This window comes from Rhea americana, unplaced genomic scaffold (genome assembly GCF_003343005.1).
Source record: "Rhea americana isolate MKP2758 unplaced genomic scaffold, rheAme1 scaffold_9, whole genome shotgun sequence".
Lineage (NCBI taxonomy): Eukaryota > Metazoa > Chordata > Aves > Rheiformes > Rheidae > Rhea > Rhea americana.
In genome coordinates this window covers 4,170,421-4,194,543 of record NW_028187088.1, presented here as the reverse complement: position 1 = coordinate 4,194,543, position 24,123 = coordinate 4,170,421, and the positions used below count along the sequence as shown (strand labels likewise).

The 24,123-nt window shown below is 37.8% G+C and overlaps 1 protein-coding gene across 1 annotated transcript in view; it reads right to left on the bottom strand.

The window, feature by feature from the left end:
• Positions 1 to 3,073: 3,073 nt before the first annotated feature.
• SLC15A5 (solute carrier family 15 member 5) overlaps positions 3,074 to 24,123 on the bottom strand; it is a 34,885-nt gene continuing 13,835 nt past the window's right edge. The window contains exons 5-9 of the mRNA XM_085324075.1: positions 22,151 to 22,337; positions 16,419 to 16,607; positions 12,106 to 12,237; positions 5,173 to 5,281; positions 3,074 to 3,259 (exon numbers count right to left, since the gene is read on the bottom strand). Of these exons, the coding sequence (XP_085180201.1) occupies positions 3,115 to 3,259; positions 5,173 to 5,281; positions 12,106 to 12,237; positions 16,419 to 16,607; positions 22,151 to 22,337 (762 nt within the window). The 3' untranslated portion in view covers positions 3,074 to 3,114. The remainder of the gene's footprint in view (positions 3,260 to 5,172; positions 5,282 to 12,105; positions 12,238 to 16,418; positions 16,608 to 22,150; positions 22,338 to 24,123) is intronic.

Sequence of the window (24,123 nt, the reverse complement as noted above, 5' to 3'; positions counted from 1 at the left end):
CCAAACTCCAGTCTAACCCTTCTTATCATCTGAAGTACCTCTTTATGATGGCTGCCCAATTGCTTCTTTCTTCATGGCTGCATATCTCTGTTGCATGATTGCATGACAGGGAAGTCTTCCCTGACAGGAGTCAGTTAACGCTTGCTTTCTTGCGGAATGAAAGATCTACATTAGACAGTAAAATAGCAGTAGCTGCATTATGTTCTGTGCAGTCACCAACTCCCAGATTTTGATTTCTGTTAAAGAACAGCATTAGGAATTTTGAGTTCTCTCAATCTGAGCACACATCAAATGAAATACCTCAGCAGTAAAGTTCACTTTATTGAGAAATTGGAACCACACCAGAACCACAGGCTTCTATGAGTTAATTTTGTCATTACAAAAAACTAARTAAGTTTTGTCTCCAGTCACTAGCTGGACAAAAATCACCAGGCCAGCACATTACAAGGCCATGCCCTTTCCCTCTAACATTCAATACTAAAATGAACATAAGCAAGACAGGTTCCAAAGACTTAAGAAGTCTATTGCTTTGGAAAGCTCTCTGTCCTCAGAGAACCCTGGTCAAAACAGTGAGAGAAAAGAACAACCCACTAAAAGTCACGGTAGACAGATTTATAATCTAAAGTGCTAAACTAATGAATGTGATTATGCGACAGATATTTTCACCAACCAGGGACCTGACTTGATGACCCAGGAAATCCTTCTATTCTCATATGCCAATAGAATCAAACACCACCAGGTTGTAGAATTTAATTCTCTACTGAGCTGAGTAAAAAAACCACCCTCCAACTCCAGAGACCAAGGGACAGGCAGCCATCAAAAAAGGTACACCAAGGCCTGGCTGCAAGCTGTGCTCAGCACAGGTGTGTGACTGCTAAGAACCTGAAAAAAATTTCCTTGCCAATGGCAAMCACACTGTATGTCTCCAATAATAAGTTCAACTTTTATCTTAAAAGCAAGCTGGTTTTCTTATTGTTCTAAACTCATGTTACTTTTGCATTTTGAAAAAACAAAACAAAACAAAACAAACAAACAAAAAAAAACAATAACAACAAACCCCACAGGTGTTAAAAGTGTCTGCAGCCCATTTTTACTCATTGGCTCAYGTCTCAGATTTCACCCTTATATTAGATAGCTCCCCTCCTTTTCTGAGTTCCTCTGGCCCTCATGCCAGCCCAGCATGGTGAAGGAGGGGGCTTCCCACCGGTAGGGTAGGAACAGGGTCAGGCAAGCAGGCAGCCTTCCTCCTGTACATCACTTCCCATGGAGCAAACAGTGAATTATAAGCTCAGCTCTACCATCCGGTCACACACATTCCCACACCTGTCAGAAAGCACACCTCAGACAGGGGTGGCCATTTCAGATGAGCTTGTACCATCCCTGTGTATGAACACAAACACTTCTTCCATTTCCACCAGTGCATCCTATAATCACTTTCTCTTTTTCCATGAAAAAAGATATTAAAACATGCTCCACACAAATAACTCCCTTCTGGCTGGGTACCTCCCTTTTCCACAATATCTGCTGCCATCTGGGTTTAAGCTTGTCCCTTGGCCACCTTGCAAGTTCTTCTGCTGACTCTCATCTCCATCTTTACTAGTTATTTCCCATGAGAAATATGTCAAACGCTTTACTGAAATCAAGGCATATTATCTCTACTACATTTTGTTTAGAAAATGAGTTCTCATTAAACACAAACATTAAGGTAGTCTGGCAAATCTATCTTTGATACACTTGATGCATTTTATTCCGCTTTCCTTTTATCACATGACTTTAAGTATTCTCTTTTAAAATTTTACAAAAACCTTAAATGCTAGCAAGATAAAAACTAACAGCTCTGAACTGTCCTGACAGCATTCCTTCCTCTTAGATATAGGCACTACATTTTGCCTCCCTCGCCTCAGTTTGATAGCTGCACCATTGAACATAACTAACAGCAGAGAGGCTATTTCATTTACTGTCTCTTTCATAGTTTCAGCACACAGGTTACACCTCTGTGTCACTTTAGTGTATTATATTCCTTATACGTAGTTTCCCCTTTGGAAAGCATTCCTCATATCAGTAAGCATTCTGATGTGACTTCCATTTTCAATACAATCATCTTTAACATAAAGTGCCCCTTTAGTCTTTGGGTTCAATACGTAGCCTTATTGCATAAGGATCCCACTTCTTTCCTTATTCTCTTTTTAAGAGTGTGATTTTTAAAAAATTGTTAGTCACTAGATTAGCACTACTCGCAAAGCCCAAGGCAGCTGATTTTGGCAGTTTAACACTATTTATACTTTTTAAGACAGAGTACCTTTTGCTAACCATTTTTTCCCCCCTTACTTCAAACTGCATCTAAACGTTCGCACTCTTTTCCCTTCATCCCCTTCAACTGGGCTACCATTAGTAATTTTTATGTTAAAAAAAATATTCTAGTCTCCAGTCTCCTACTTGTACTTCTCTGTATGTCATCCTTTAGCAATGACAAATCCCACGATGCTTCTGCCAAAAGACTAGAGCCTCAGCATAAACATTTCAAGCCAGATGTTGTGGGCTCGTTCCCATCACATAATTTCTAGTATATTTTTGGTGGATCTCAAAGCAATTTGCAAAGACTGTTAATCTGGCTGTGCCTCTTCACTGAAGGGAAAGCAAAGAAGTGACCTGCTGAACTTTGGATAGCAGATAAGTAACARAGCCAGGAAGACCACACAAGTATCCCACATTTGCAAGTATCAACAGCGAATATTGCCTGAAAATAATTTTTAAATCACGCTGTCACAAAATAATTTGCTAAACAAATGTATACCAGAATTTATTCATTTTGAACCATTAAGTACAAATACATGTGGATACCTATCTCCTCATACAGATTAAAAACCTCTTTCCATCAACCATGCTAAGCAGTGAGTTCTCATTGTCCCCGATGTGTGCTATGATAGTGCAGCATTCTACAAGAATAAATCCTATGATGCTTATATTACTTTGTAAACTTATAAATAACATTACTATTTCTAAAGCAATTCATAAATGCGTTGGCAGTTCCACTGAAGTATGCCAGATAATTTATCATTAGAAAGCTGGTAGACTAAATTTTAATTTCATTTCCTAACACGGGTGAAATTTTAATCAAGTTGTCTCCATAGGAGACAGAATGGGAGAACAGTCCAGGACACTGTCGTAAAACTTGATGGCCTTTTCGTGCTGCAAAAGCTTTTCTTCAGGAAGACTTCCTCTGAACTCTTTGGTGTACTCTTGATTCAGACTGTTGTATCTGGGAGAGGGGATAGGGAAGAAAAATGGTAAAACAATCATCCTTTCTGGGACTGATTTCATCCATTGCTTTATTAGGTAGTATTTTGCAAGTTGTAGTGTCTTCTGGGTTTTGGTTTTCTAGCAGACAAAAAAAATAGGGTAGTGATATGGACCTTCCTAGAATCTTTCAGGATTTAAGGATGAGAAGTGCCATTAATAATGTAGTACTGCACAGTTCTAGCACATTTTAAAAAGAAATAGGAATTAATATCTGAGATAATGCTCAAAAATACTCAGTGCTTTGCAACCATGGTTTTCTCAGAGAAGTTCTGGTAAATTTCTAATTTAATTCAAAAAAAATTTTTTTTTCTAATTCAGAGTTCCAAAAGCTGATTCCCCCCCCAAGTTAGCGTTTACCTGATAACCCCTCATCCTTTCCCCCCCATGTAAAATGACAAGCCAGAGAATTTTATTTGGCACAGAGTGAAACAATTACATTTGATCTCAAACAATATATTTCACATTAGTTTTGATTACCTTCTTGAAAAAAAGTACATTGATTTTGAAGTGAAATGACATTTTGATTTGTTTTTAATTTGTTTAGGAAGACTTAAGAGAGAATTTGGTGACTTTCAAGAATCTTATTTTGTGGCAAAATTATTTGTTGAATTCAACCTAATTCCATGATCACTTTTTGACAAGTCCAAACTTCAGCTTTCAGTAGTAAGTGACACTTTACAGAAGAATGAAATGCCATTGTATAAAAAGAAAACACAAAGTACATGGAGGATAAACAGTTCTAACCATGGTTYGAGTCACAATTAAAACAAGAAAGAGAGAAAAACAACCATAACCCCCCCCCCAAACACACACACACTAGAATCAAGAATTAACCACTAGAATAAATGGACATTTGTGTTTTGTGCTACCCTCAAATGATTGATAAGATGCTATGACAATCCTCAGTGTTGCAAAGTTAAAGCAGCATGTAACATAAAAAATATATATATATTTTTCTCAAAATTCTAATCCAATATTGCCTTGGAAATCTTCCATTATTGTCATTGTCAATTCACAACTCCAAAGTTTCTGAAATACCTTCCCAGAACTACAGTACAATGCTAAAGAGACAGAATGCCTCTTGCACACATGCCTTCCCACTTGCAATGATATGGGTTCCTCTCCATTCTGCTGTTGAGTATTACGTTCACAACTGGTAAGAATTAGCTGTGATTAAATATTCTAGAATACAGGAGGCAAGCCAGCTCTCAAACCATCCTGGATGCAAAGGTGAYTGCAAGTGTGAATTCATGCATTATTCAGTCTAAGCTCTATAGGTGGCCCAAAATTGCTTCCCACGTGGGAGCTGATTGAACAATCCCATCATCTCCACCAGATCTTATTGCCCAGTACTGCATCAGGAAATATTTGAGCATTATCCTGTTAAGATCACAGCATACAGCATTGACCAGCAATGCTTGACTGTCTTCTTGTAACCCCCTCACCTGCCATCCTATGATTAAGAGGTATGCTTTTGGGGACACAGAGTTTACCATGCATTTGTACAAAGCCTGCAGTGGAGTTCAATTCCATCGCTAAAATATCTTGGTGCGATGGTCTTTATTCCATGCCAACATATTTATGGACTTCTGTAAAATCCTCTTCTTTCTTCAAGACATTTTTGTATTAATAAAACYCCTTAAATATTTAAGGCTAATTACACATCAGTTTTTTTTTTTAATCTTACCACATCATTTTTACTGTGCAATTTCTCTCTTGAAGACAGAAGAAAAATACTGAAGTCTAAAACCTGAATGATAATGTATGATCTATCACTACCAATTCTTCATTACACTCTAACTTACAGGTTTGACAAGCACTTCTTTCTATAACTGCAAATGAAACATCAAACTTTCATTTTCTCACAGATACCTGTGTGCAATGGTCCAGAACCCCAGCGTGTTCACCATCATTAAGGAAGCCAGGAAGAAGAAGAATCTCTCCAATTTACCTTCATGCAACAAGTGTGGAAACCAGTTACCTGGTAAAGCAGACATTTGAAGTGATTAGTTTACCTTGTAGGATGAGATCACATGAAAGACATGAAAATAAGTTTGTGTAAGACACAACCACAGCAAGTGCTTTGAACTTCCCCCACCCTATTCTGCCCTAGCTATTCATACAGACTTCATTCTCACAGCATATGTGTTTTCTGATAGCTTCTGACAGCTATTTTGGCAGCTTAAACTCCACTCAGTAGAGGACATTGCCATCCATAAACACCCAGTATCTTTCATGACTATATTCCTATGTGCTTCACTTTGCTACTATACCGCTTTCAATGCTGTTCGCTGCAAACCACCTGCAAATAATGAGCTCGGGTGGTAAATAACTATGGAAATCAAGATGCTTAATAGGAAAGCACGCCCAAGTCTCTTTGCATCTGAAGACTTAGTACTTGAAGTACCATAATCTTACACAACAAACATATAAAACCAAGRGGAAAAAGAAATTACAGTGGATACAAGACATCATTGTAAACTCTACAGGGAGATAACAAGCTCTTACACTGTTTGGAAATACAGGTTGTTTATTGCCTTGAAGAAGACAGAAAGACTGCAGTGAAGTGCAAGTATGTAGAGCGAGAAAGCTGGTGCTGAGAATCCAATGCCTACGTATATACTACTCAAGGCGGTTTAAATCAGATTAGTTCCCATTAGCAGTTGGAACACATCAGGCACAGACTTTTTTTTTGTTTAGTTTCATCCAAAAAGAATGCAGTTTCTATGCACCAGGATCACACTGTGATGCAAACCGATATATAACTATGTAGAGATATTTGGGAGATTCAATTCAAAAGCACATTTCTGGTCTAAACTAAAATACTAACATAGATGAGCTCAAAAGCACTTTTCTTTGTTCCCTGAACTTCAGCATCAAATCCTCCCCATCAGAAGAGAGTACCTATTCACCACTTGGATGGGCTAAAAGGAAGTGGAGGAGAAATAGCCATCTTTGGCATAGCTGTACGGTATAAACCTGATAGTCTTATCTGATCATTAATTGACCACAAGTGCCATCCATTGCTATTCTTAACTTGTCAACTTTTTTCTAATTAGATTTAGAGGGAAGAAATAGTTCYGCAACTATTGGAGGAGGGCCACCAGTCAAAGAATTACCCCCACGATATTTACATTTTTCTTTCTCCTCCACATGTAAGAGCTGTGGATACATTTCTTTTCAAAGCAGTTACCTTTAGCTCTTCTGGGATTAACAGGGAACAACTGCCATCAAGTGCAATAGTTTTCCTCGACTCCTCCGCAGTTTGTCCTGTGCCACGTTACCTTCCTGCCTGCCACCGAACAGCACCACCTCACCTCTGCATGTGCCGTTCCTTTTATAGCATTATCTCAGAATGAGTTTTAAAATGTATCATTTAACACTGTCAGTTGACTGAGCTCCTAGGTACTATAATTTCATTTTAGTAGCTTATAAACTTTTACTGTCATAATTCACAATCAGGTAGTTTTTCATTTTACGTCCCCCAGTGGCCCATAGAACTCAAGGAGAGAGAAGAGTGTGTCGGCTGAAAGGGAAAGCAAGCATGGGGCTCTGCGCTACAGCTTGTCAAAGCGGAGTTCACACTGCCTGTTAGATTATTTACATCGGCTAGTCTAACTATATGAGCAGCAGGAGTTTCATAATGGAACTCTATCTACAATGGAGTCTGAACAGAAAATATGTACTTAAAATAGTACAGAGCTGGAAAAAAAATAGCAGCTTCTAAGAGAACAGAATAAAACAGATCTTTGAAAATGGCTTAATGCTAAGACATACACTGTATTCAAGTGTTGAAAGYGGGAACTGTTGATTTTATCGAGGTGGAACGCTAGCCTGGGAATCGGGAGATCCCAGATCTGCTCCCTACTTTTACCACCAGCCTCCTCCATGACCTCGGTCAAAGATCTTGTTCTGTTTCCTCTCTTTTTTTTGGAAAAAAAAAATATCAGTGTTTAAACATTAAATCCAAGACAATCACAGAGTCTTTGAAAACCCCAGTATTGCAAATCAGCAACAGCATAGGCAGCAGCAAAGATTTACCTGAGCCAGAATTAGAGTGGGCGTGATAAGGTTCCAGCCTTACATCTAGATTATTGCCCTAGTCAAAGCAAAAGGCAGAAGCAGGGCTTTCAGCAAAGATTAAATTTATCATTTCCTAATTTCAAGCAAAAATATTTAGTTCTCACTATATTTTTAATGGAATTTGGAATTTTCTATGGAAGCAGAGAAGACATGAACTATGTTTTCTTCTATTTGCATTTGTGGCACAGCAAATCCTCCTCTGGCGGGAAGTTTATAGGATAATAGCCACTGGTGCTGAAGCCTCAACCACAGTTTTCAGGCAGTGAAACTCCCTTTAGACACTTTAACACTTTATCCCACTAAAAGACAAGCTGTCTGCAGACTCCAGCATCTTAAACTGATCTGGTTTGGTTCATATTTTCAGTTTTTTCCTCTTAGCCATGAACGTGAGGAACTTATCGGGCCAGTTTGGTTTTGAAGGAATAAGATGCCCTTGGCAGTACTGTTTTGAAAAGTTCAGAACTTTCTCATCCTTTAATCAGCATGCAATATGCTAACAATTCAGTTTTCCCCAAAAGACACTGCCTTTGGGTTCTGTCAATCCTTTACTTTTCTRTGGAGATTGCCAGCGGAAGTGCCAATTACAAGGTTGGTTTGTCACACAGATAATTGCTCACTGGGAATTAACTTTCTAAAACAAGCTCCTGATTTCCATTTTTATTCCAACAATGGAAATGCTGAATGAATCACCACAGGGAATCAGAAGTTTCCTTTAACTGTGTATATTTTAAAGAGCCTTTAAAAAGCCTTTTTGGTTACAGGTGAACAGATTAGGAGACAAAGACTAAGAACAGTCTGAGGTCTTCCTCCAGCTTGCTGCCACACACTGCTGAAATAAAGCTCCTGGTGAGCTTCCACTGACATTCTGCAGTCCTATCAATTTTGCATCAAAGCTGCTCTGGTGGTATGAGAAGGAGCAATAGTATAAAACACCCAAAGAAAAACACCTGATCATACAAACACAGGGAGAAGGATAGGTGAAGCAGTGACTGAGACATGGACAAAAACTTTCCTGTGCTGCTCCTGGGGGATGACTGACAATGACAAAAAATAAAAATAAAAAAAAATGGTGACACGAGCCATAAAAGAAGATGTGGAAAGGACYGTAAGTCAGTGTTTACATGCATACTAGTTTCACAGAAGTTTCACTGTTACTACGATGGCTTCCTTAGAGTTCCCGAGGGATTCACAATGAAGCCCAAAGCTGCACAGGTAGGTATTCAGTTTGTTTACTGTTACCTAGATAACACTATAGTATTTTACTTTTGGGAAAAATACAGAAGGAGCACAGGAAGAACACCCTACAGGTAAGCTTATTCTGTATGAATAGAGCTAACCTTAGAGCTAACCTGAAACTGTAGACTSTGATTAGAAAAAAAAAATTGTAATTCAGACCTTGGAAAAGGATTGCATCTCCTTCAGTCATTTCATCAAGTTAGGGGATATACGAGTGTTTAATCRTCTCCAAATTGAAAATCTCAGTTTGCCTCTAATCCTTATTAGCTAAGTAGGCACTGGTGGACACTACCATCTGGACTGCAAGAAATATCCTTTAGATTTATCATCTCTGGTATTTAAAAATCAGAAGGTTCCAAACTGGAGGAAGAAAAAATACCCACCAATGACCCACACACATGCACACACACAAAAAAAAAAAAAAAATTAGTTCTCTGAAAACAAAAAATTCAGTCTGGGGCAGTTTCCTTCCTCTGACTTTTTTTCCTTTTTCTCCTTACATATTTACATTAATATTTTTAGAGAAATATGTTCTGAAATGATTGACATAGGAGGACAGGTTTTCCCTTGCATCTTCTTCAGTGAAAATGTTAGGAGAGGTAAAAGAACTAAAAGAAAGCAGTTTCCCAGCTTGTACCGAAAATATCACTGTCACCCATCATCTGTTTGCACTCGTCAGATTTCAAAAAAAAAGGTCTTATTTTATCATATTCACACCATCCTCCATAGATGCGTTAAAAGTGATTAATGCTGCTTAGACTGACTGATATCTGATCAACTTTGCCAATATAAAAACCCAAACAAAATTTAAGCTAGTGACACGATATAGGATATAAAGGGGTTTAAATAATTTTGTCAACACCCTCCATCCTTCAGCACTTCACAATACACATTGGAGGGTCTTCTTTACTCTATCCTGAATTGATTCTTGTAATCACTGCTTAGAGATGGGAGAACCAGAAATAGTCTTGGCTCAAGCTCTAGAGAAACAAGAATCATGGAATAAGCCAAAAGCACAAGAGAAGCACACACTGAACGTTGTTGTATTTTACAAAAGCATTACTTAAACACTGCCTTCTTGTTTCAGCAAAATAGAAGGAACTTTGATCTCTAAAGAGAGTTTAGCTTCTGGGGGGGGGGGGACCCCACCACCCCCCTGCCCCTGGCACAGTGCAGGCTGGTTTGCTTCCCCTCCAGTTCCGTAAATCGTCCAGATACTGAGGGTTTTGCAAGCTCCTGAAATACAGCTGAAAAAACCCCAAACATGTAGGATGAGAGTTTAATCTGTGTCATTACCTAACAAACTCCAAACCATTTTTTGTTCTAAATAACCTACACCCAACTTCAGAAGTCTGATCCCAAGCCTACTATGGTTTATGAATCAGGAAAGTCTGGCAAGGGTGGCTAGAGTATTCTAATCTTTAGTCTGAGTTTTATAATGCAAATTAATATACTGGAATATTTCCTTTATTTACAAGCTATGCATTTTGTGAATTGTGGTAACTTGTAATATTTCATTCAGTTATAGCAACAAAAACTGGGAAATTGAGAAAGTCAGTGAGATGCTATATATTTGTAAAATCTGCAAGGACCCGATAATATGCTGTTTACATGCAAATACAGAAAGTAAATAGAGAAAGTAATCTCTAAGAGTTCTAATTAGAGAAAATATTAAATATTTTTTGCCATAATTTCACTATAGCTTTTCAAGCTTTCCATAGGAATTTCTCTACATAAGGACTTAGGCCAATCAACAATCAGACTGAAGAAACACTTCTGAAATTGCCATCCTGAGCAAAAGTCACTGTTACAGTGTGGTCAGCTCCCTGTACAGGGATGACAGTTCTGATGATGTAAGCAAAGACATACATTAAATCTTTTTTTCCAAGGTACATAGGTAACTCTGCCATACAGCTTCTTAGAAGTAACGCATCCTTTAGCCAGAAAACTTTTTAACTAAAGAATCGTAAGCAAAATGGGAGAGAATATGGCCACTCCAGTCTGTGTGGAACTGGAAGAGTTCTGTGAGGTTTTTTGGTCCCAGTCAGGATGAGATTTGAAGTCCAGTAAAACAGTATTTCTGATAAGAAATTTTGATATAAAATTAGACAAAAGCTAATAAGTTACTGAATTGTAAACTAAAGCAAAAATCAGTTTCCTATTGTACTTTGTATAAAACAGTGCTATAAGGAAATGAGTGATATATATATATATATATATATATATATGTACATACATACACACATAGTGGCATGGCATAATCAATATCTTTTGATGCTGACACTATGCTAGATTATTTTATGTTAAAAGTAGTGCAGGAGTAAAATAAGGAAAGTGAAAGTATGACAAGAAATTTTAATCCATGTTCCCAAGATCTGAACAAATGAATAGTTTTTTGACTTGTAATGCCATTTTTTGCTAAATAAAGAAAAACAGAAGAAATGAAACCTAACCATGAGCAGCTCCAAAATCCTGCAGTAATTCTAACTGCAGCTGTCTTACGTTACAGCCAGCAGTTGTGCTCTATAAATAAACAGTTCTCTAAGGCAGGAACAATGAGGCTTATGAACGTCAAGTATCTTCAGAAATATTGCTTCCACTATATTTTACATACCTAAACATATGGATTCCTGGCCTTTACTTACCTTTACTTAAAAGACTCCAGTGCTTTATATAAAACTTACTTACAAAACATATCTTATGTATTGAACAAACATTTGTCGGCAGAGGGGGAAAAAAGAAAAAATAAGAATTAAACAGAAGAAAAACAGATTGAACTCTCTTCGGCATTACCAGCCTAAAGAAATCTCCAGGTTTGAGCTTATGATAAACACTCCTCAACAGACTGAATCTGAAAAACCTTTTTTGAAATATAGCAAGTCCCTGGGAACTACAGTATTTTTCTGGAAAGAGTAAAAATACAACTACATTTTCATAGAACCTGAACATAGGATTTCCAGTGCTTCCAGCAGCTGGGCAAAGGGGTAAGGATAAAGAGGAGAGTAAAGAAGGGAGTCTGGGACAGTTTTTTGACAGCTTTGAAACTCTTAATCCAAATTCCTTTCCCTTAAGGTGATGAAGAACATACTTTTCCTTCTATTTCACATTCTTTAAAACACTGATCTTGCTCTCACAGCCAGAGAAGTCCATGCAAATGTGGGTAAGGCACATGTTTGTGTATGTGTTTATTAGACGTTTTAGTGTGCAAAAGGTACTTCTTGTCTTTCAGAAGAGAACAGAGATTGGAGGTGAAGGCTTCCTACAAGATGCCTTCCTCTAATTACTCCACCTATCAAAAGTAAGAGGACTCATTTAAATTGGATGAGTGCAGCTGCAAGTCTATTTCCTATCTTAATTCTATCTTAATTGTGAAAGCTAATCAATAAAACTTTGGCATCCTTTCTTATTCTACTGCATTCTTCYCTAAATCAATAACTGATAGGATTAAAAAACTGCTCAGAACAGAGCTCGTGAGCACATTCTTACCTCGAGTGCCCGCGTGGACTGTCTGAACAATGAAAGCTCCCACAAAGCAGCCAGCTCCATTGAAGAGAGTTAAAAAATGCATGGAAATCCCTCGAATTCTTTCTGGCACAAGCCGGAACGATAGTAAGGAACCTTCAGAACAGAAACAGTTATAGTCACTTTTCTTTTTCTTATAAAAAGAATGGCAGAGGACAGATTATATTGAAGAGAAAACCCCGATGTCTCTTTAACAGGCATTTTCCATATTTTAAACATATAACCTACTTGCTGCAGAAAAGTAATCACTTGTTAGTATGCACCCTATTAATGATGAATCCTCTAAACTATTTATATGATTCTCCAGGAAAAAAAAAAACAAAACAAAACAATAAAAACCCTACATAAACTAGCACGAAATAGTATTATTCCACACATATGTAACGTTCTTCTATCCAGACTGTTGCTTTCACCTTTTAAAACCTGAAGCATAACAGGACAGGAAAAACAGAGTAGCCATGACGTGTGAAGAAAGCAGATGTGATGTTTAACAATRGCAGGACAGTGGGACCTCACATGCCAAAGTCAGTGCAGCAAGGCCACTCATAAATACTTCTGAAGCTCAGAGCACTGCCTGAATTTRTTTCAGGACAGACAATGCTCCTCCTCTCCCAAAGGGTAACCCTCAAAATCACCAGCTAGTATTGAAGATTCATTGTCCTCCACTTTCTTGCCAGAAGACTAAACCAGAAGTAGTAAGAACACAGGAACAAAGGAAAACAAAACTGTGCTTATAGCACTGATATCTATAATCCTACCAATTATARTTTAGCTAACCTATACTACAGCAGCAGTAAGTATTTATAATAGCTGGTTTTCTGGGGGGTTACTTTCCTGAGTTACCAAAACCTCATTTTCCTAATCTTGCATCTTGAGCTCTCATCCACAATAGTTCTCCAAGCTCCAGTGTCTCCCAATCTGCTATATTAGCTGAGTTTGAACGACCTGCACGTTTCGAAACTTGTCAGTAGAGAATCCCCCTGAGATACTGAGTTGCATGAAGCATCACGGAATACAAGTGAAAGCTTGCAATAACCATCTCCCACTCTTTTTAATTTGAGGTCCAAATGAGGGCTTTGGAACCCTATTAAGAAATAAGAACAAGCAAGCAAGCAAGCAAATCAACCACAGCCAGCRCTTTTTCCTCATCCACAGTAGGAGCCCAAAGCCTGGTGCCAATAGAAAGGAGGTGATCACATCAYAGACAGAACAGCACAGTTTGAAGTATTGAAAAGTCTGAAACAYTGTACAGCAGCGTCCTAACCCCCTTCAGTCACTAAGAGCTTGTAAAGTTTTCTTTTTCTAAAAACAGGGGTACAAAGCATGCACGYTGGCCAAATTCAGCCCGAGTAATTGTATCCTACTTACCTATATCTCCCCTGCTATTTCAACTGCATACTCTGCTCCTCACTTTCCCAAAGTGCTGCTGTGAACTATTAAGCAGCTGCTGCATTTCACCCTGGAGACTATTGCATTTCAATGGTGGGTGAAGTGATCCCCAATATATCCTTTAACTAACAGAGCTGTATGTTACAAGGCTTCTCATTTCTAAGAGCTTTGAGACATTTTGATGGGCAGAGAATATTCTTGCAATGCTTTAACAAACACTGCAAACCTGCTAAACCTTTGTAGGGCAAAGCAGTCACATTACAATCAGATCACTTGTCCATGAGCATCGTAACAAATCTGCTGTGGCTGGTAGGGGAGCATTCCTATTACCCAAAGATTCGCGTATTGGATGGGCATATATCTGTTTTACATATTCAAGCTGTCAAACGCCTGTGTGTTCTTATATTGAACTTCAGTTACATTGTAACATTGTGAAGAGAGCAGTTACTTGACTATTATTATATGCATTTTCCAAACAAGACCTCATTSGGTGCCTAGGGGATATTAAATGCTGGTATTTCTATTAATTATTTTTTTACGAGGTGCTCTTACYGCTTGAAACAGATGATTCTGTAAGAATTCTAGTAAAAAGATGATGAAACATAGTGTATAAATACAAGTATCAGGACTCAAATGTAGATAAAGAATTCAATATGCCCAGTCTAGCTCTTCTGACCAAACACTCCAGAAATGAGATACCTCCTCTCTTCCCTCAAGTGTGAAGATCTCTGTCTTCAACTCAGATCATATACTTTTTGGTCATGTAAGTTATTATGATATTTTAATTTGACTTTCTGCAAAACAGACAGTAGAATATCAGCAAAAATGAAACAATAGTTTATATATTTAGGTTTAAACATCTAAATATCTTCACAGATGATGAAGATCCACTGAATTGTTCCTAATCAACAGTTCAGTTCAAACTGAAGTAGAAAACTAGAACTCAATTCAGGAGCCTAAATACAGATGCCCAGTGTTACTTGAAATGCTGTAGYGCACCTGCATGGGGCTGGCTGATAAGGGTGCAGGACCTACAGGAGAACCACACACTGCAGCTGGAGGCCAAGCAGGCACCCTGCAGTTTGGAGTGCCCTGCRTATCTTAGATACTCCATCACAGAAGGTGACAGACACTGATGCATGGGCAAATGGAGGCCCAGATCTCTATCGACTACAGCAGGAACCTGCTCTTTTTGAAACCTAAATTTGGTTCTCTATATGCAAGTCAAACTTAAGCTTAGCCTCACTTTCCTGGGTTCTGGAATCATGCCTGTTATTACAGCTCTTAACAAGACACTTAGTCTTTATTTTAATGTAACAAATAATAGAGAAGATACTCTTCTTCCTCAGGTATTCCAATGATAATCCTCCTTCAAGCAAACAAACAACAAAATTCAGCTTTATTTCTTTCCTAAAGGCTAATGTCATCTCCCAGTCAGTGAACTTTCACCGTGTCTCAGTGTGCTAAATTAAAGAGTCTATTCTGTAATAAATAWTCTTCTCATGCAGAAGCATAAGGAGGCTGTAAGGCAAGCCACCTCTTAACTTGTTTTGTTTATTTTTTTATTATTTTTTCTGTTAAGCTAAACAGAGATGGTCACAGTTTTCTGTTACACTTAGCCTGTAACCTAGAAACCACATAACTGAGACAGGTTTCTAGGCCAGCTAAATACTTGAGAGCTATTGAATGAAGAGGCATTATGAAAGTGCTAAGTATTTAAAACTAGGCAAAAATTACCTTTTTGTGACAGACCATGACGGACAGCTCTTAGCAGTCTTAGAGTGTAAGAATGAAAGTTGAAACACTAAAGTTATTTACTGCTCTTAAATAAAAACCTGAACAATGATGGAGTTGTACTGGAACAATAGACACTCAACCTGTCGAAGTAAGTGCTTGTAGAGATCAGMTAGTCAGCTACTTTACCTGTGTTTATTTAAATGAATGTTGATTTGATTATTTTTCTAATACTAACATTAAGTTCTAGAAGGTAAAAATGCAGGTAAACACTTTATGTGCTCCTAATTAGGAAATAAGCCCCAGGAATGTCAGTACAGAAGTAGAAAGGTAAATTATGGAAGGGACAGAAGGTTCAGACTCACAATCAAGAGTGTCTCTACATAGTTTATGGATGGCAGACATGAACTAAGCTCTGCCTGTGCTCCGAGGAACAGGAGTTTTTTTTTATCTCCAGCTCCATGTCACAAGCTAAGGCATAATGCTCTATTACAGACATGTTCACATCACTCCTGATTGGAGCACAAACAAAAATCTTGCATTTCTCTGCAGTATTCTTCAAATTACTATCTCAGCTGAATTGTGCTAACTGCATGCATCTGTTCTGAGTAATAAACATGCTGTAATTCTATTCAGCTGGACCCAGTATAAAAAGGGTTAAGCTAAATTGCCTCACCTTGCTTTGGTTATGACCTAAGAAAGTATGCATGGACAGTGACCTGTCACATACGCATTTGTTTAGTCTCAAGAAAATTGTCATAGAACTGTAGAACTGTTCAGATCAGAAGGGACCTCAGGAGCTCATCAGGTCCAGCCTCCTGCGGGAAGCAGGTTCAACATCAGCGTCAGCCATGCATCTGTGCCCAGTACCCCACTGGTGTGGTTATCCCCTCCCCTGCTAAATGATGGATTACTGAACCAAGTCATCTGACCAGGCTGTTCCATGTTCTAATTAATCTGGGACAACATCACTGCTCACTTAGAGCCAACAAAACCTGCTCCTTTGAAGCAACTACAGTACAGACCTGCTCACTAATCCTGTGGAAAAGAGCCAGGGATAAAACATCAAATGACAGTCTAACTAATTTTAGGAAGCTGATATCATTCTGTGCAAGCCAGGATGCTCTCACTTTAGCCTGTTAAATTTTACTTACAGGAGGGAGTTACCAAGGCTTCAGCCACTCCAAGTAAAATGTACTGAGGAGCTAAGTGGAAACAAGGCATGGAGGAGACCAGGAGAACCTCCTTGGAAAGGGTCTGTTCCACCTGAGGAAAATGCTTTCGGTGTATTTCAGAGAAGCCAGCAACCATCACAGAAAGTGCAGCAGATAATTGACCTACAACTGGACAGAGCATAGACAGCATTCATCAAGGTGGCAGTTAACGGATTGCAATGTATTCAGAAGAAAACAAAGCAGAGGCTCAATACATGTGAAAAGCATCCTATCAAAATGCATCCTTCCTGTGCACATAAATATGGATAAAAAGTACTTCCTACTCTGTGAGCTTAACTCTAAATAATACAGAGATCTGGCAGAGACCAGATCAGCACAGGAAGAATTTAGGGATGAAGAATATATGAGAGAAGAAACTTTTTCAGAGGAAGAAATTCATAAGCAAGAGCTTTCTTTTGGGGGTGTGGAGAGATGAGGAGGGAGAAAAAAGAAGACAGCTCTTCTAGATGAGGTAGGAAAAAGACTACCAAGGCTAGGAGGAAATACTGAAATATACACATGCGCTTTATACTTTACCTGTTTGTTTTCTATGCAAGAAAAAGCACGTGACCGAGCAACAAGCACTGGCCTTCCAAGAAGAATTTAACATCTCTTACGAACCAGGTGACATCAGTAACTCTGTCATTAAGACTGCACTGAGCAAAAGCAGAGTTTAATCCAGTCATGAGTCATGGCAGCTGATCCCCTGCAATCGTAGGCAACAGTACTGGCTCCAGCTGTGAAGCAATGACCTGCCCATACCCACTGAACTGAGGAACAAGGACTTCTCTTGGACTGGGAATTTTTAGCACTTTAAGTTTTTACAAGCAAGTTTACATCCCACAATCTCAAACAGCATGCCAGACTGGTATACTGTTACTACTCAGTACTACTGCTCACTGTAAATAACAATAGCAAAACAGGTGCTCTGGTTTCCTAGAAATTAGGCAGAAATCATTCACCAGCTGAAGAAGCCAAGGCAGCTGAAGTGCTGTATTTTTAAAGCTGCAGGCTAGGGTATATAGAAAAGAAAGGGAGTTCACCACTTAAGACCACACCTTAGTAGATGAAGCCTTCCTATAGTTTTCCTTTTCTCCTCTACTATAGAGTAATCCTGACCTGCTTTTGAAAGTTAATTTGCTAGACAGTAGCATTTGCCAGATTGTTTAACATTTTAGAATTAGTTGAGCTGCATTACTGGAAGGGATAATCTTCTGCTTAAATGAATAATTTTTTTTTTTGGGGGGGCAATAGTGAAACAGGATTCTCATCAAAAAAAAAAAAAAAAAAAACAGATCTTAATTTTACTCTCAGTTCCTGATGACAGAGAAGTGGCATAAAAGCTGTGCTGTAGACTTTGGAAGTTTACAGATAACTTCTAAGTTATCTGAACTGAACATTGATCACAGTTTACTTCCAAGTGCTGCACATAAGCCACTGGATGATTACAGTTGCCTCCTGCATGTCCTGAAGAAGTATCACTGCATGATTCATAAATCATTGCTCAATATATTCTGGCACATACAATGCATGAAGTCTTGCCACCTGCCTGCACAAGTCTATACAGAAACACAGAAGAGGAAAAAAAAACTATGCCTAGCCTTATCACGTAAAAAAAAGCTTTCAATAAACTTGTGTTTTAAACACCACAGACTTCGTGACAAATTGTTGCATGAGGAACACTATTTAAATGTATTATTTTATGCTTTTTGATATGAGGAAATGATTGTAACTTCTMAGAAAGGCAAAGAATTCAGACTATTCAAATCTCTATTAAATTTGAAACACTTCTATTTCAAGTGTTTTGAGCTCCCATTGATTTTGGCTAGGCTGTGGTTCCTCCTCAGCATTTCTAAGCTATAGTGTGTAATGTACAGGTGTAAGAGCAACAGGTGTGGTTTCTTTTGACAGCTTTGGCTCAAGTACTTGAACTGTGCACTGCTTTCTCCTTGTTTTACATAGCCTAATCTTACTTCATGACTGGCAAATGCCTCAGTTATTAGATTTGACATAAACAAAGGGCTTTGTTTTATATATGTAAATATACCCATGCACATACATACACACCTACCTGTGACAACAGAACCAAACTTGTGCAGACACCATAGAAAGCAGCTCTGCTGGAAAATATATCACCTATTTTCACACTACCTTCTATCAGAAAGCCTTCCCCTACAGAAGGCTACAGCAGTGCTGGTGTCTGGCTACTGTCTAGCAGCAAGAATACATATTATACTCCTTCTAGCCTGGTGCAGTGGCAGGCAATAAATAAAAATGTATGTGCATACATGTGTGATGTGTCAACACATTATACTCATTAAAAGAAAATTTCTAGCTCCACTTTAAAACCAGATTGAATTTCTTGTGTTCCCACTGAGATCTTTCCAGAATTTTATTGCTCTGACTGTTAAAAACCTTCTGTTTCCTATGTATTAAAGTGGTCAGGGTATACTGATATAGAATAATGGGTATCACTCTTGGGTTAGAAAAGTTCCTTTGCTTTTCTTTATTTCCTTATGAATATGTTGAAGGTATTCATAAGCAGCCACTACAACCTTTCTGAGCCTTTGCTTTGTCATTCTAAATAAACTAAGTTTTTCCCTCATAAAGTAAGTTACTTATGTGCATCCAGTGATATCTGAGTCCTTCTGATCATGACTGGAAGCTTGGGCACAGCTTGTTAGAGGAGAGTTTACTAGTTTCTCAGAAAATTATGCTTATATTCCTTTTTGTAGTTGAAAATACCTTGTTTTATGTAAGAGCAAGTTTTATATATATGCTTTTTGATCACTTTTCTTCCTTGATAGTCAAAATTACTACTAATAGATATCATGCAAATAGTTTAGATTTGTAGGTTTCTTCCCTTTCCTCTCATTTCCAGCTGAAGCCCATAGTTCCCATAACAGAAATTACACAAGACTTCTCACTTTGTAGTATTACATCTCATCCCCACCTTCCCCTGCCACCTCCCCAACTTCTCCTCCTTGTTCTTCTTAACCTGTCCAGCTTCACAGTCAGCCAGCCATTCCTGCCTGCTTCTCAGCAAAYATCTGTGTCCTCACCTACCTCACAGTCCTAAATTAATCCCTCTTATCACTTATAATTTCAGTAATAATTATCTCTTCCTGTAACTAGCTCTTCATGCTGTCACATGAGCACGAACGCTGGTTGAAGGGAAGGGATGAAAGACTTAGCTGGAGGGAAAGCAAAGCTGAAGCAGCCTGGGCTTCAGTGCTCTTGAGCTGCCAAACCCTTTCTGACTACATTTTCTAAGTAACCTCACTGCAAGTGGGGGGACAGCTATTCAGTCAGCACGAACATGCAGTCCTCTTCTGAATCTTCTGTATTCTTGACTAAATCAAGCAGCACAAGCAAGTATGAAAATGGAAGAAAAAAAAAAATCTTTAAATTTATCAGTGTTCACTTTTTTCTTTTGTGAAGTGGTCCAGATAATATATTTTAGATACAATTTAAGTTCACTTTAAGATYTTCATATATGTTACATCATACCTAGTTTACAAATAAACCAACAATCATAGAAGTAGTAATATAGATTACGATTTTCAGGTATAGCCTTACTAGAGAGTGATCACAGATATTATAGTTCAGCATGGTCTGTAGGGTTCATCTTTGAAAACTGACTTTTTAAACACACTGAAAATTACCAGAAAATGATTTAAACTTTTTCTTGTTTCAAGACTTGTATTATAATACAGCTAGAGGCTATCTTAACACCAACAGCCTATTTATACCTTCATTTTTGTTCCTGAAAATAATTGTGAACCTAATTAACTGTTGGCAAAAATATTAGTACTTAGAGGTCTACCATATTTGCAGGTGCAGTCATATACTTGGATATCTAAAGCCATCGTCTGTACTCACAGGTATTTTTGTGCCTTAGGTAATTCATCACCCCTAACAGGAGGCTATTTTCATAAATGAAGCTATTAAGAATAAACCTCTGCATATATTCTACTGCTGTTCAACATAACAGGATAGAACATTAATAGTAACTTGAAATTTCCATGGTTTTAAGGAAAACTATTATCTGAATGTGGTTTTTGTGTTTTAATACAGATGTTATTTTAAAAGCTAGGGTAATTGCAACCTGCTGCATTAGATGCATCTGGTTTGTATAAAACTTAATAACACTCTTAATTAGGCTAATTTAAGCAGATTAATTCCTCTGTGTGTGTTGGTACTTACTGTGCTGCTTGCCATGGGGCACTGAATTAACAGTAGCACACAGAGAAAATGGTCGTTTGTAAATATTTTGTCTGAGGTTCGTAATGCAGGCTGGATGCTACAATATATATGGAGAGTAGTTCACTTTTCTAATGGGAATATCTGCAAAAGGAAGTAGTTTTAAATGAATATAGAATTGAAGCTGCTTTGCTGGTGCTACTACATGTTGTTGGTATCTGAAGAGGGTTGCAGAGAATCCTTCTAGATCCCAAGACATAGGAGGTCTGGAAGATTGTGGGAGAGGGTGATGGGGGTAGGGGAAAGTGATGCCAATGGAGGACCTCTGACTTCATGAGGCTCAATATCTGCTAAACCCATCATTGCTTCTAGGCTATGAATAGGTGAGATGAATCCCAATCTGCAAGTCTAAAATCATATACTTACTGATGAAAGTGTTCAAAGTCATGACAAAAAATACTYGTTTGTACTACTTTTATGAGAAAGAGAGAATACTTCAGTTCTGGAGATCCCTCTTAGCATATGTTCACTTATACAAAATGAAGCTAAGGCATTTTTCATTTCAGAATTTTAGTAAATAAGATCATTGTCCAGGTGTTTGTTAATTTTATATTAGATACTCAATTTAAAAATCTAATATTAGAGAAGAAACTTGCACTTCTCAAAGTAATCTACTTGTGTTCAACTGGCTCACTGAGAATAGTGGTCCTGTGATACACATCTACACTTTACACAGTTGTCTACGTGTTTTCTTTTGCTTGTTGTCAGTTCTAGAAACACCTGTTGCAGACAAAACTGGACCGCATACTTTTATTTCACTTGGGTTGCAACTGCAGAGTCTAGAATAAACTATACTAGTGATAATACAGTAATCTTCTTATAAAGCACACTCCTAATATAGATATAATTACAGCATACAAATATGAAGAAAAGCACAGTCTTTATTTATAACCCTAAGCATTTAGACCCAAACTTAGTGTTTTTAGCAACAGCATTTCTCCAGTATCAGAGAGCCACTAACTGGAGGACTCTCCTTTCCTAAAGAGATTTCTGAAGTAGATCAACTTTGAAAAAGGAACAGGGTAAACAGACACATAGGAAATAACCAAGTCAGCATAAGTCTTGAGCCTAAGTGGTAAGCACTATTTCTCTCACTAATTCCTCAGCATTCCTCCTACTTCTTTGTGAGCATTTGCCTCAGTATCTTTTCTTGGGCAGAAGAGGCTCCATTTCTGTCCTAAATAAATGCCTAAACAATTACTGCATGTTTTTTCATGGCATCTAATCTAGTATTTCAGACCTGCCTTTCCTTTGAATTATATCCAACTCTGAGAGTCATCCCAAACCCAGTTCATCTTAATATTTATAGTTTAGAATAATTACATAGGATCACCCATCATCTACTTAAGTTTCTCTTTCAAAACAGAATACATATTAAAAGTATGTGAACACACATATTTTATACTTACCAATGTAAATTGTCGGAGAATGTCTACCTTCCTTGGAACTAAAGAGACATGAGTTAACACATTCCAGAATAGGAACAAGAATTAATAGCGGTACAATGCTTATCACATTCATTGCTGCAATTGGCAAGACAAATCCACTGAAATTCAAGTTGGAATTCATGGTTTGGAGATAATATCCTGAAGGAATCTGCATTGTGGAAAAAGATCCATTTCATTAGTATACCAGTTATACTTAATGGATGAAATTTTATTGTATTTGGAAATCTCTCTAAGTTTTTTCCTTCTGCTTTCCTTTTGAAGAAGCCACAGTAAACCAATAACCATCTGACCCTTTTGGATTGTGATATTCTCTGCCAAGATTTAACATTTTCCTTCTATTTTATTTGCTCCCCAATTTAACAGATCTAAGTAACAACCTGGCAATTTGCACTAGTATAGTTGACCGCCCCTAATTAGGGCTATGAGTCAACATACTAAATAGTTCTGCCTAATACTTTAATCACTTCCTATATTACTTTACAGATAGTGTTTAATAGAACAGAATTCCCTTTCCATTTTAGAATAATAAGATGCAGAGTTATTTTGGATTTCTAATTGTGCACTCTAGACAGGGGTAATTCTTAAAGACACTCTTGCCAGCACATCATTTTAAAAGCTATACTGAATGAAGATTTGGCCACAGTCTTAGAACCACCTTAAATGGGACTGACAGCTTTAGCAGCGTATAAAGGACTACTTTGTACTTCTGCAAACAGAAAGCAGAAGAAAACCAGTATTCAGAAGACGAACAACCCATCAGTGGTAGTCATCTGCTTTTTTTTTCTTTCTTTTTTTTCTGTGCAAAATCTTTGATGAATAAAGCATTGCAATTCCACGTGCAACAACAGGAAGTTACGATCCATTCCATTTTACAGACTGACATGAAGAGAAACAGGTAATCTGAGCAATTCACAAAAAGCAGTCATGACAGAGTTGGATGCAGAGCTGGTTTCTTAAGTCTTATTTCTTTACAAGAATCTTACGTTTTTAGAGAGTCTGGATTCCTACACTACTCCACATGGCTCTTTTGTATGATTGGCAATACTAATTCCAGGTAAAATGTTGTCAAAAAAAAAAGAAAAAGAGTACGGTTAGAAATCCAACTGAAATGTTGCTCATCGAAGGTTATAGTTAAAACTATTCATCAAAATCTGTTCAGTCCTTAAGATTCAGAATTCTGCATAATTCTTTATAGAGATGTTTTCACCTATGTCTCACCTCCAAATGAGGATATAAATTGCAAAAGGGTGAATAAATGGTAACCGAACTATGAAAGATCAGAATCAAGCCATTTGGCTGGTCCCTGGTTTTTGGTGCCTATTAATAAGAACTGACTTATTAATAGAAATTAAGTTATCACTAACATGAATCACAGGCAGTGAAACCTGTTAATTTAATACGGAGAAAATACTATGAATCTTTAAAAATATATATACGCACACAGCCTGTTATATCTATACATAGAGAGATCTGTATATATCTATCACCCCATCAAACAAAACAAAAATAAAAACGTAGAGTTATTGAAGTTTTGGCTGAAGGAATAAAAGTCACTTCTTTCAGAAGCACAGATACTTTTCTCTTTTATGGACATATACCTGAATATTATAACTCTGATTAATGGCACCTGGTTCATTTTTCATTTCCATCTGGTAATTAATGTCTAGCATCAGCTACCTTTTTTTTTGTGTGTGTGTGTGTGGGGGGGGGGGAGTGCGAGGAAGAGAGAGGGGAAAACAAGCCAGAGAGATGGAAATGTAGAAGGGTGTCAAGAGAGAGTGTTATTAAAGAAGTATATTTAAGTTACCTATGCTTAAGGAAATTCTTGTGAAGACTCTGCACTCATTTTAAACATCAATAAGTAAAAATGAAATTTCAAGCTAGCTCATAATTTTCTGTTATGGCAGTTGCCAAAGGGTAAGCTACCTCAAACT